The sequence below is a fragment of the Neopelma chrysocephalum genome, unplaced genomic scaffold (genome assembly GCF_003984885.1).
Source record: "Neopelma chrysocephalum unplaced genomic scaffold, ASM398488v2 Primary Assembly neopelma1_90, whole genome shotgun sequence".
Classification (NCBI taxonomy): Eukaryota; Metazoa; Chordata; class Aves; order Passeriformes; family Pipridae; genus Neopelma; species Neopelma chrysocephalum.
Window position 1 is genome coordinate 1,022,556 of NW_020897752.1, and position 12,659 is coordinate 1,035,214.

A 12,659-nucleotide genomic window follows, 5' to 3' on the forward strand; every position below is an offset into this window, starting at 1 on the left:
TAAAACACACTTATCTCAAGAAAATGACACCCCACCGTGATCCAGGCTTTGTATTCATTCAAGCCACATGCTTTACTTGCCATGAAATATATTTACATACTTATAATTTTTTTTTATAAAGGGAATTTCATATCAAGAGTGATATGAGCTGGTATTTCACCACCCTCAGACGTGAGCAGCACAAGTCTTTGGAATTAAACTCTGCCTCAAGTAATATAGAGCATTATTCAAAATCCACTCAAATCTGACTATCATCACATGCTTGGCATGGAAGGAGACTTGAGGGCTGGCAGACATAGAAGAATAAAGGAATCTAAACAAAAAGTATTTAAAAATGCACTATTTTATAAATACAGTAGCTGACCTGTAGAGAGTAAAACAGGGACAGACTATCAAGAAGAGTGTGCACAGGGCTGGGATGAAAATCATTCCAGTTCATCGAGATGGATCTTGATAGAAACAACAAGCCGAATTCCACAGTTCTGGAAAACTACACTTAAAATTAACTCAGACAAATGTGGGGAACTGTCACCTGTTGAGCCACGACTGCTTCACTCTGTGGGACTGTCGCTGAGCCCTGGTGAATTATATCTCAAATGCTTCCAGACAAACACGGCCACGTCCCCGCGGCCGCCAGCCCTGGCAGCAGCTGCACCCAGGGCACACCAGGAGCAGTGTTTACTACTGACAACTGGACACAGAGTCCACCAGGGCACCTTCCCCACTTGGCTCCCTCACAGTGTGTCTTCCACACACTCCACAAGTCACAAAGATGCCTCCTCTCCACTGGGTTGGTATTTCCAGCAGATGTGGGGTAGGTTGAAGTCCCCCATGAGAACAAGGGTCAGCAATCATGAGACTTCTCCCACCTGCTTAGAGAATATTTCATCTGCCTCTTCAGGACAAACTGGATCTCCAGGTTGGGCCATCCTGGTTGGGTGGTCTAGGAGAGACCCCCGACCAGGATATCTGCCTTGCTGGCCTTCCCACCATTCTTCCCATAAACACTGAACCCTGTCACCATCACCATGAAGCTCTAGACAATCCAAGCACTCTGTAATCCCACCACCTCTCCTTCCTTGCCAATTCCTTGTCAAGAGGTTACAGCACTCCAGTTGTGCCAGTCGTCCCACCACGTTTCCATGATGGCAACTATATCATCATCTCCTGCTGTGCAATGGTTTCCAGCTTGTCCTGCTTGTCACTCGTGCTGGAGGCACTACTGTAGATAAATTGGTGTGTCTGTGAAGGTAAGCCCTGGTGAGCAGCTGGGACAGAGCTCTGGACGACCACAGGTAGGAAAGCTCACCAGTAAATGATAAATCCACATGATGTGCAGCTTTGAAATCCTTTACCTTCCCCAGCCAGGCAGAATAAAAGCTCCTCATATCACAAGGAGCGCTGGTTTTCCAGCCGCCGCACAGAGAGCAGACCTTGTGACAACAATGATTCAGAAACATGCCCTAATTACCAAGCTCCCATCATTTTCTAGATTGCAATCTGAGATGCTTTAAAACCTGTTTAGAGTGATCTTTATTGGCTCTGCGACCTTTGGGGGGAGAAAAACTACGTTCTTCAGGGCATTCTCTGCAGCTCTTCTCCAAGTAATAAAGATCTTCAGGGAAACGTCAAAATTCAGGAGCAGAAACAACCAACCAGGTTACGGAGCTCAGCCAGACAATCCTGGGGTGAATCCTGAGCACGATGCTCATATTTCTACCCTCCTGCCCCAGCACCCAAACCACTCAACCCCAGATCCCTCTGGACTTTGCAGCTCCCTTTACCCCCAGCAGCACTGAACGGGAAATCTCCCAACTCCCGACTACAAACGGGGGTTTTGTTAATGAGATACAGCACGTGTTCCTGCCACGCACGGAAAACAGCCAGGGCTTTGTCTGCACTCGTAATCCTCCCCGAGAGATGACAAAGTAGGAAATTAAAAAGCGAGCAGAGGCACATTCACCGATACTCCTGATCCCTCTGGTATTCAGGAGCAGATAGTCCGGAGATAACTCCTTGTGGAACGAGCGCTCGCCTCTTGCTTTACAGCTCAGCTCCATTTTAAGACCTCAAGTAAGACTGATTCCTAATTAAGACATTTTGTTTATGTCTCTATTGCAAAGTGACCTTTTGGGTGCTGCTGAGGTATTAATATACAAATGGAATTATTATGTGCCACCAGAGAGGGAAGAAACAGAGTGTTTAGAACTGTTTACTCATAGTTCCCACTATCAGTAGCAACAATTTCATCCAACAGTCAACACACCGGGAAATTTTTCTGTAACCTCCAGGACAACCAGTTCTGCCACAGAACTGGTGTGTGTGTTCCAGCACACACACCCCAGATGATTTGTGAATATAGGTGCATCCGTTCCTGAAATATCAGTTCCACTGGGACACTCCCACAACACGGAACAGCACTCAGGAGGAGTCCTAGTTCAAACCAGGATGAAGATGAGGGAGGGGGAGCTGAATCCATGCTTTGGACATGGGGATTACATGAAGCTGGATGAATAAGAAACCCTCTTGGCACTCCATGCAATATCTCGCTGGGCTACATTTAATATCATCCTCACCCAAGTCAGCAGTTCTGCTGCCGGCAGCGTCAGGAGAAGCCAGCATTGCATCAGCCCAGCCACAGCCAGACCTCGACCTGGAACCAAGGGCTCAGCCCAGCATTACCCACTGACAGCTGCCAGTGTCACTGCATGAGGCACGGCCACCTCAGCCACCCAGAAAAGAGGCAGTTCTGTTACTGAGGAACTTTTCCTAGTTGTCTCTTTGGAACAGTGAAGGAAAAGCATCCACAGCTCATTCGTATATATATTATTTAGGAGGGGAAAAAAAAAAAGAATCAAAGTGGCTTTGTGAGCAGAACTAATGAAGACTCATTTCTTACGGATGCGTGTCTTGAGGTCGAATTCTCCGGTGTCCAATAACTGCCAGTTCCCACTGCAGCTTTTCCCACGGTCAGGAACACCTCTCTCCCATGTGGATTCTTTAATGTCTAATAAGAGCTGCACTCTCGCTGCAGCTTTTCTCTCCATGGGGCCACTAATCAGGTCTCTCTCCTCTATTAAAACCGCTTGTTTTCACAAAACTCAAAGGAACGTCGTGTCTCTGAGACTGAAGATCCCGTTCGCCCTCAGGTTTAGCTGGAACTGGCAAACAGGTTCAAAATTGATTAGGGAAGAGATGTATCCATGGCAGGAACACCTCAATCTTGCTCTCCAAGCAGATCAGAATAACTATCACTATTAGCAGAAGCATGAAAAGGTTACAGAAACACGTAGGAACTCTGCATGTTCAGCTCTGTTGTATCAAGCACGACGAGCTGCGATTCTTTATCCCCAACCCACACAGATGCGCTGTCACGTTCCTACACGCCAGACATGGAGCCGCCAAATTCCATCTCCAGGGCATTTTTTTTTTTCCTTCCAGCTTAAAGCATAATCTGCAGATTTGCTTCAGAAACACCGGTGGTGATAGGCTGCGTTCAACGCTTTCTGCAGGGGAATTGCTCAAGCCTGTTCTTTTGCGTGACTGATTTCAGGATTTGGTTGGATTTGATGTTACGAACACGCTGCATCGCAACCGTGTAGGGGAATCTCTTGATTAATCAAGTTTTTTCATTCTTACATGAAAGGGTAATTCCCCATCTCGATTTTGCTTCTCCAAGCTCTGCTCTGCATGCATTCGGCAGCAGATGGAGGAAAATGCAGAGTCACAACATTATGGTGTCCCTGCCATGCTGCAGAGCATTTGGAATGTGGATCATCTTAAAGCTTCCCAAGTCTTGGTGCTCACTGGTTCAGACTCCTCCAGTAAAGGACAAACGTTACAATCTCTTCACCAAGGTTTTGTGCATTTTACAGAAAATGGTATTTCAGAAGAAAATAAAATTTATCTTGTCCGCAGTCTCTGAGACCACCCCAAGTGATGGAATTACTCTTCCCCCTTGAACCACAACTTGGTCTGAACAAGCGACCAGCTTCAGTTCCGCCCATAAGTTTGACTATTTGAAATTAACTTCTGACAGAAATCAGCCATTGCTCCAAGGAATCACAGCCCCAAATCCCACAGTTCACCTACTGCTAAGAGGTGAAACTGGGGAGGACAAACAGCCAGTTCCCAGCCGCTCCCGCTCTGCTGCACCAGCCAGTCACCAAACACAGACGTGTAAATGTTATTTCGTTGCTCTGTGACTCACCGTCACCATCACCCTGGAGAAAGTGCTTGTCCCTGTGACTAAACCAGCTCCCACAGTCCTTGGCAGGAGCCAGGTGTCAGCCCGTGGAAACTAATATTCCCCACTGATGGCCAGAGCCCGGCACACACTCGGGTGTGTTCTGTCTGCAGTGACTACCTGCGCTCCAGGCGCTTTCTCCACAGGCAAGAGCTTGGGACTTTCCACAGCTGAGCTCCTGAACCAGCCAGACTTTAATGGCTTTTCGTTTGCTGCAACTCAAAGTCAAGGTTTTGCAAAGCCGAGCTGGAAATTTGAGTTTCATCGCAACAACGGGCAAGGTTTCACACCTTGGCTTTATGAGCCAGCCTAAAGGAGGCCTCACCACACCAAAGCCTTGAGCAGAGCTGTATCTGGAGGTGTGCAGGGACTACCACACTGAGAGGGCTCTTTCTGTGGTTCAGGGATACATCCAGGTACACCAAACCACCTACCACACAACCAGGTACACCAACACAACCATGGGAAAGCTGCTCCCTTGTTTCATGCCAGTTCAGGGATCAGCTTCACCTTCGAGTGCTCATTTTGAAAGATCAGCCTGACACGAGCTAGGCAAGAGTGTGAACTGCAGCACAACCCAGGGGCTGTAACCTCAGAAAGGATGTAGAGGAAGAGATGCTTCCTGAGCTCAACTGCTGCCAAAAAACGGTGAATCTCGCTGTGCCCACAACCAGATTATCATCTACAACATCGGTACTGAAGCCACTTTTATTTTTTAAACGTGGCAAAGCTTCTCTGCAACTAATTCTCCCAATGAGTTGTTTCAGAGCTAAGAAAACCACCAAAGGTTTATTGAGACTATTACAAGGCGGTGACTGTGCAGACCGTTGGCTGTCTGGGTGTGTATCCAGCTGCCTTCCCAAGAGCAGCATCTCACAGACCCCCTGAAATTAAATCAGATGTTGATTACGTATACAAGGGAGATACTCATCCACCCTGAGCTTTTATTCCCCTCACACTTAGGATGCTAATGAGGCCGGAAGACTTTTTTTTCCTCCAAAGACGACTTCTTTAAATGTACAACTTGGCAATTTATTTTTCTTATTTTGCCCTATTAACTATTACAGGTGCCCCATAGCTGCCACAAAGAGCCTAAAGAGGGAACTTTGAAACAAGCCTCTGTGTCCTTTGGCAGCCATCACTGTCAGTGAGGATGGGAGGTATTCACCCAGCTGTGACAGGGACACCGAGTTACTCTCAATGAACCCCATGGACAACAAACACAACCAGCTCAGCTTTGTACCTGGAGGAAAACTGGAAGGGATTCACCATTGCTAAAATAAAGTCATTTACTGGCAGTTTTTACTGAGCTAAAACATCATTTCAAACCCAGCTTTGAGTGGGTACCTGACCACCTTTGTGACAGGAACTTGGTTTGAACCCAGCTCTCATTTCCTACTGCACCTGGGGGTAACAAAAGACACGGAAGCTCTTCTGTTTGGATAAAGGGACATCCAGGAGGAACCCACACATAAGTCAGCACTGTCTCCATGTGCAGAGGGAGCGGGTGGTATCCAACAGACAGCCCTGCAAATCATCCATTCACACTCCTGGAGATGCTGGACTTCCCTGGCTTTTCAGTGGAGAGGTGAGAGCACGTTCAGGGCGCTCTGGTCAGATGCGGAAGTTCACACTTCAGATCTAAGTGTGCTTAAACCAAAACACTGCTTTCAGTTTTACGTTGCTGAGCCTAATTAAAAAGGGGAAGAGAAAGAAAGCAAAAAAAGCTTCCTTTTATTCTTAAAAATATCCAAGCCTTTAAGCAGGACATTGTGACAGTGCTGCTCTCCTCCCACGATCAGTTTGTCTGAGCAGAAAATTGGTGTTCCTTTCACATCCAAATTCTGTTGCCTTCTCACCCAAGTCACCATGAATGTCTGGACCTCGGACGAGGCACAGACATCCCAACTCTAATCCATTGCCAAACATGTGCAACAGGACACGCTTCTGAAAAATCCATCCCATGAAGGATGTTGCTTCAACCAAATTCAGTTCAGTCCATCCTGCTGCAAGACCAGAGTGCAGCAGGCCCTGGAATATGGCCTGGTGTATTTATGAAAAGCCTGGAACCATGTTTATTCTTTTACTGAAGGTTGTTATCTTCACACTGCAGGATTTCCAGATTGCAGGGGACGATTACAGAGCGTCAGCAGGTTAAACAATAACTATGGAAATGCACAAAACCAGAGTAGTTGCCATGTTTTATTCCTCATGCAGGAGTCTTCATCACGTCGGAATGCACTGCTGCAGAGCAGCTGTGGGGATGGGTTTCAGGAGATCTGAGCTGCCATCACTCCCCAGGCAGAAAGGTGAAACCTCCAAACGAGTCTGTGTAGAATCACCAGGTGGGAAACACTGACTTGTATCCTGGGCAACGACAGAAACAGCTTTTGTCTGATTTTCATTAACTGTCCAAGCAGTCTGCAGAACGCCACAAAGACTCCTGCAAAGGTAAGCAGCAAGGCTGGTTGTACACTGTGAAATTCCATCTTCAGGGTCCTAACTCCTCCCACGAGATTCCGCAATCGGAATGCCGAAGATGCAGCAACTCAGGATCTTATTATGGAGAGTAATCCATTTTTCTAGTTTATTCCTCAGTTCATTGTTTAGCAATGTTTGTCCGTGCAGTCTTCAGTTTCAGGGTGTTCTCAGACCTCAGCAAGTTCACTGAACTTAACGAAAAACACAAGTGAAATATCTCACTGGTGCTTATTTTTGGTATCTACCAAACCCAGAACAGATCCACCCCACTGGCAGCTCCACGACTCACACCCAGCAACTCTCCCAAAACCTTTGGCAGCCTAGAAGCAGCCAGGAGCAGAGACCCTCAGTTCCACCCCTTCCCAAACATCCTCAGCAGACTGTTTTGAGGTTTATTTCTCATGTGCAGAAGGCATCTCCTCCTCTTCCTCACAAGCCAACAACAGTGTGAAACCACCACGACACCAAGAAGACCAAGGCTGTAGTTGTGACATAGCAGCTTATGAAAACAAAACTCCTGAGGAGCCCCAGGTCCATCCTGACTCACCTCCCCATCCAAGATCTGCAACCTGCCCTCTACTCATCTGGATATTTACTTCCTTTTTTATGGAAAGCCAGCGAGCGCCTCTTTGCCCTCAGCGAAGACAAGGACCTAATTGTGGACACACCTTAACACAGCAACAAGGTCACTTGCTCAAAGAACTTGGCGTGACTTTCTGGCCTATGAAAAGCAAGAAGGAATAAAAAAACCAGTCAACGAGGCTTTTCTCATCCCCTGTTCTGAGTTCCTGAACGGATTCAGTACCTCCATACGTCTCACAAGCACTGGTAAGTGATAGGAATCAAGACAGGGATATGTTTTGTTGTGCTCTGCAAGGATTATTTTATCCCTGTACCAAAGGAATTTACAGTAAGGGCAAGAAATACCAAAAGCCAACATTGTTCTGGAGGGGCTCAGTGACAACAGAGGCTGTTACATCAAATCACAAATAATCACAACTAAACACAGCCCAGACCTTTGAAGAAACTTCAGAGGAGAAACAATGCCAGCCAGGCTCAGCAGTGACAGAATTTTGTGACCAAGTGACATCAACTTATCTTTCTACCACAGCTCAGCATGTAAAACCACTTAACAGAAGCTTAGTCCAAATCTACGCTCTTGGCAGCTTTTCATTAAGTTTCTTTGAAATAATTACCCAGGCATTTCCTCGGCCAGTGTGGCGTCAACCTGCACCTCAAGTGCAGGCAAAGAGCAGCATCCAGAGCAGCCAGAGGATTCCTGAATCTCCTGCTGTTGAGGAGCCATCCTTGGTGTGACTTGGCCTCGGGGGAAGGAGGAGGTGGCTGCAGACAAACAGTGCCGGGTGACACCCTGGGTACACCAGGAGGTGATGCCTGGGCTGCTCTGGGGTGTTTGTGGATTGATATTAGGAATACAATTATTAAAGATCTAATGGAAAACCACCACTAGAACCAGCAGCACCATCACCCCAATCACCCGCCCGACTGACGACCCCACACCCAGAGCAAGGCTGCCTTCCCACAGGAGCCGAGCAAGGCTCACGGGGCAAAACTCACCTCGTGCCTTCCACACCTTCCCTCCCCTTCTCATTCGGGGCAATTCATTTAATCCCCCTGCCCCAGTCTCCCAACCAAACATCCTCCCATTCCACAAAACTACAATTACCTTACGGGAGGTGTTTGTAAAACCAGCACAGACAAGTCCTGATGCTGCCCGATATTCCAGCAAAGCACACTGTACCCTCTCCCTCCTCCAAAGCTCTGAGCTGGAAAGGGCAGTACCTCATCTGTGAAAATACTGTCACCTAAAGTGACACAAATCAAGAGACAACATAGGAACAGTTCCTTCTGCAGCCTTACTTCTGTATTTTCCTACAATAAAATCACACCTGGGCAGGGACCTCTACAGGCAGAGCTGAGTTTGGATAACCATCCCTGTGTTTGCATCCCAGGATCATTATTAATCAATTTAAGAGTTTTACTGGAAAACCAGGAGCACTGTTCCTTCCACATCCAGCCTGTTCCCATGGAAAGCCACTGCCAGACCTCCCGGTGTCAGATGTGGGAATTAGGTTTTTCCTGAGTGCTCTACACCAGCAGTGACCAATGCTCTCCCCTCCCACAGCCTGTATCAGAGCTACCAAAATCCCTCTGCGCCCCCTCAGCCCACTGCATTTACACCCCCAGCCATCAAGACAGAACATGTTGTCCCAAACTGACCAAATATTCTCTAGAAATCACCGAAATCAAACAGGCACTTGCTGTCAGGGCAGCTTTTCTGCAGTTATGTTTCATATGCCAACCACTTCTCCAGGAGGTATCCAAAGCATCTCCTCAGAAACAGACACCGGCAAAAACAGACAAAGTCCATTTCCCCCCCCAAAAAAACCCTTAAAAGTTATTTGTCTTCTCCAAGATTGCTCCAATCCACAATTTATTTCTGTCAATTTTAAAGGAGAAACTTGTTTCCTGAAATCCAGGGTTTCTCCTGGGCTTGGTTACCACTGTGAATGTCCTAATTCTTCCCCCAGAAGAGGAGATGGCCCAGCACAGTCACATGGTCCATAATTAAGAGGCTTTTACTCCTCTTTGCCCTCTAAAACACCGATAAAGGGACAAAGTCACATTCTTTTGGATAACTGGAAGAAAACATAGGGAGAAAAAAAATATGGAAGGGCAGCACTTGTGCTGGGGACAACTGTTACTATATTTAGTTGCCTTGTTCTCCAAGCTGCCGAGCATCTGTTTCAGTTATGGTGAACGACGGGTTTTTTTCCAGCATTAATTAGGAGAACCCAAACCATGGCTCCCATCGCTTCCCTGAGCTCACATCTCCCAGATCCCAACTCGGATTCACTGCTTATTCCACCTTAACAGTGGATCTCCAATCCTGGCACTGCCTGCTTTTCTATTTCAGGGTGTCTTAATAGCTCAGTTGATAGAAAATACAGAGCATTAGTTTTTAAAAAGGGAGTATTTAGGTAAGAAACTGAAAAGCCAAAACAATTTCAACCCTTTAAAATGCAGAGAAAAATCTCTCCTTTGCAATCCCCTTTAATATCAAGGAAATAGATTTTAAAAAGGATGATTAAGGAAAAAAAAAAACACTGCTTTTAAGGAAAAAATAACATTTCTCACATAAGCCAGAGCTTCTTGAGACCAGCTTCAATATTCTCTAATTTGAGAAGAGGATTCATAAGCAGAGTGTTATTTCCATTTGCACTAAACTAAACCAATCAGGAGTATTTGGGGAAAAAACCCCACATATAATTTCTTCAAAAGGCCTCTTTTATCTTAATTCATCCCTTAAAAGAATTCCTTGTGAGGCTGCAAAGTCAATCAAGGTTCCCACAGCCAGTGGTTCAGTGAAGGAGGAAGGAGAAGCAACAACCCCCTCACACTGAACACTCCTGCTGGGTTTAAAGTTTCAGGAGTTTTCCCCGAATTTTTACTTCTTCAGAAACAAGATGGTTGTTTCTCCAACTTGCCCCTGGCAGGGACTGAGCAACAGCCAGGGCTCCCATCCGGGCAGGGCAGTATTTCCCAAGCTCAGTGGAAAAACAAACACTCCGGGGGGTTGCACAGAGGCTCCGGGGTAAGGCCGGGCCCAGCCCAGCGCACATTTCAGGCGGTATTTCCCCAAAATCTTCCCCGCACCGCTCCCATGGCTCAGCCTCTCCGCCCTATTCCCAGGCTGGGGGATGGGTGGGAACCGGGCTCTGCCAAGCCCCGCTCCATCCGAAAAGACTTTCTCTCCAGACTGAAGGAGAGGGAAGCCTTCCCCATCCCACCTCCACGGCCTCCCCTCCCCGTGGATAAACCCCCGAGCCGTGCGATCCCTGAGCAGCGCGTGTCCCTTCCCCCAGGCGAGCACGGGCATACAAAGGAAGCCTCGCTCCATTGTCCACCTCCAGCACCTACACAGCGAGAGCCTCGAACCCGGCCCCGCGCTCAGCCCCTCATCCCTTTGCCAGCCGCAAATATTCCCGTGGTTACACCCCAAAAAGGTCTGGAGGCAGCGTGTCATCCCCCTCCCCGCTTTAGTGCCCGCAGCCGAAGGGCTGAAGTGTGTTTTAGCTGTGTTTACTGGCCTGAGATCAGCCTCACCCAAACACACAAATCCCGGGTAAAAATCAGTTTGGAAAACCAGGGAGAAACTGGGAGAAATGCCTGGCTGCAAATCTCCTTCCCAAACCTCGGATCGCAACTCACCGAGGTAAAAACAACCAAAAAAAGGTAATTAATTCAGCGCCTGCCATTTTTCCCATCCATCTCCAAGCAACAGTACCATAGCAACTTTTTTCCTGCCTTAATACATCTTACAAAAGGAGGACTGGACAAAATAAAACCCAGGAATGTCAAATTTCCACTGTGGAGTGCCTATTCCCTCCCCTAGTTATGGCTGGAATTAACCGAAGAACCCCGGAGCAGGGGGTTTTCCCCAAAAAACCCTGCCTTTGTAAAGCACTGGGTCACGTAACCCGGACTGAGGGACACGACAAACCACCTTGGATACAGATCCACCATCCGGCAGGGACCGAGCGGCCAATCTGGGCTCGGGGGGGGGATAATAAAGGTGGAAAAAGGTGAAGCTCGATTAAAACAGGGCAATCTCGGAGCGATGAGAGTGTGCAGATGGGGTTTGGCTGCTGCAGCAGCTCAGGCCTGGAGGGGGATGTGAGACCCTCGGTCCTTTCACAGCACAGGCGATCGGGAGCCAGGCAAGAGGCGCTGGGACCTTCCTTTTCCCCCCTCGGTGTCACCGCATCTATTTTTCCCATGGTGACTCATTATTAAGGACGCTCCGTCATTTTTCCAGCGCAGGAAGATTAAAGGAAGCTTCAAAATCCATTTTTTTCCTGACGGTGGTTAAACCAACCCGTCTGGAGGGGCCATGAGCTGAGCAGGGCTTCTTATTTCCTTTTTCCCCCAAAATAAAACCAGCTTCCAGCGGGGGGTGCATCAACTTGAGAGCATTTCCCGAGGAAAAAGGTGTTGCTGAGGCGGCGGGGGAGAAGCCTCTTCCTCCTCCTCCTCCTCGCAGGGAAAGACGGAGGGAGGAGGAAAAAAAACACAACCATGCAAACAGCTACTACTTCCTTATGAGCGGGATTAACCTATGCAACAACAAAAAAAAGAAAAAAAACAACCCAGCACGATATGAGTCCAGGGCGCTTCCCGCGTGGAGGATCCCGTGTTTTCTCCGTGGGTTTGTGTGATTTATTTATTTTAATTTTTTTTGAGAGTCACGTTCTCGCAGCTGCAGGCGCTTTGGTTCCCACCGCCCGCTGCACCGCGGGGGGAAACGCAGCATCATCCAGGGGCTCCAGACGGGAGGGAAACGCAGTGAAATGGGCGAAAATAAACAGAGAAAACTCCAAGCGTTGAAGAATAATAAAAAAAAAAAAGGACTGGCGAACAAGCTGGCTCGGCGCTGCCTCCGGGCACTGGGATCCTCTCGAGCCGGCGGCCGAGCTCCCCTCGCTGCCGCTCCGCCGCTTCGGGTCCATTTTTGGCCGATTTTGTATTTCCCCGCTGCGGCCGCGCCGCCGGTCCCGCCATGGCGCGGGTTATTTACAGCGCTGTTTTCCTCCTCCTCTCCACGGGAACCGCCGGCCCCGCGCACTCCTCCCCCCCTTTCCCACGTTCTTCCCCCTCGTTCTCCCCACACCCCGCGGGCCGGCCGGACCCCCCGTCCCGGTGCCCACTCACCGCTTGAAGTGCTCGATGATCTTCTCCTCGCGCACGTTCTCCGGCAGGTTGCCCACCCAGAGGTGCCTGGTTTCCCGGACCATGCTGCGCGGCGCGGGCCGAGCCCTCCGCCCGTGCCCCGGCTCCCGGCCGCCGCTCGCCGCCCGCCGCCGCCTCCGCCGCGCCCTCCGCCCCTTCCGCCGCGGGGCCCGGCCGCCCT

The 12,659-nt window shown here is 48.8% G+C and overlaps 1 protein-coding gene across 5 annotated transcripts in view; it reads right to left on the reverse strand.

The window, feature by feature from the left end:
- SPEN (spen family transcriptional repressor) overlaps positions 1-12,584 on the reverse strand; it is a 66,734-nt gene extending 54,150 nt beyond the window's left edge. For all 5 annotated transcript variants that reach the window (XM_027693190.1, XM_027693193.1, XM_027693192.1 and 2 more), the window contains exon 1: positions 12,461-12,584. In XM_027693190.1, the coding sequence (XP_027548991.1) occupies positions 12,461-12,543 (83 nt within the window). In that variant the 5' untranslated portion in view covers positions 12,544-12,584. The remainder of the gene's footprint in view (positions 1-12,460) is intronic.
- Between the last annotated feature and the right edge of the window lie 75 nt (positions 12,585-12,659).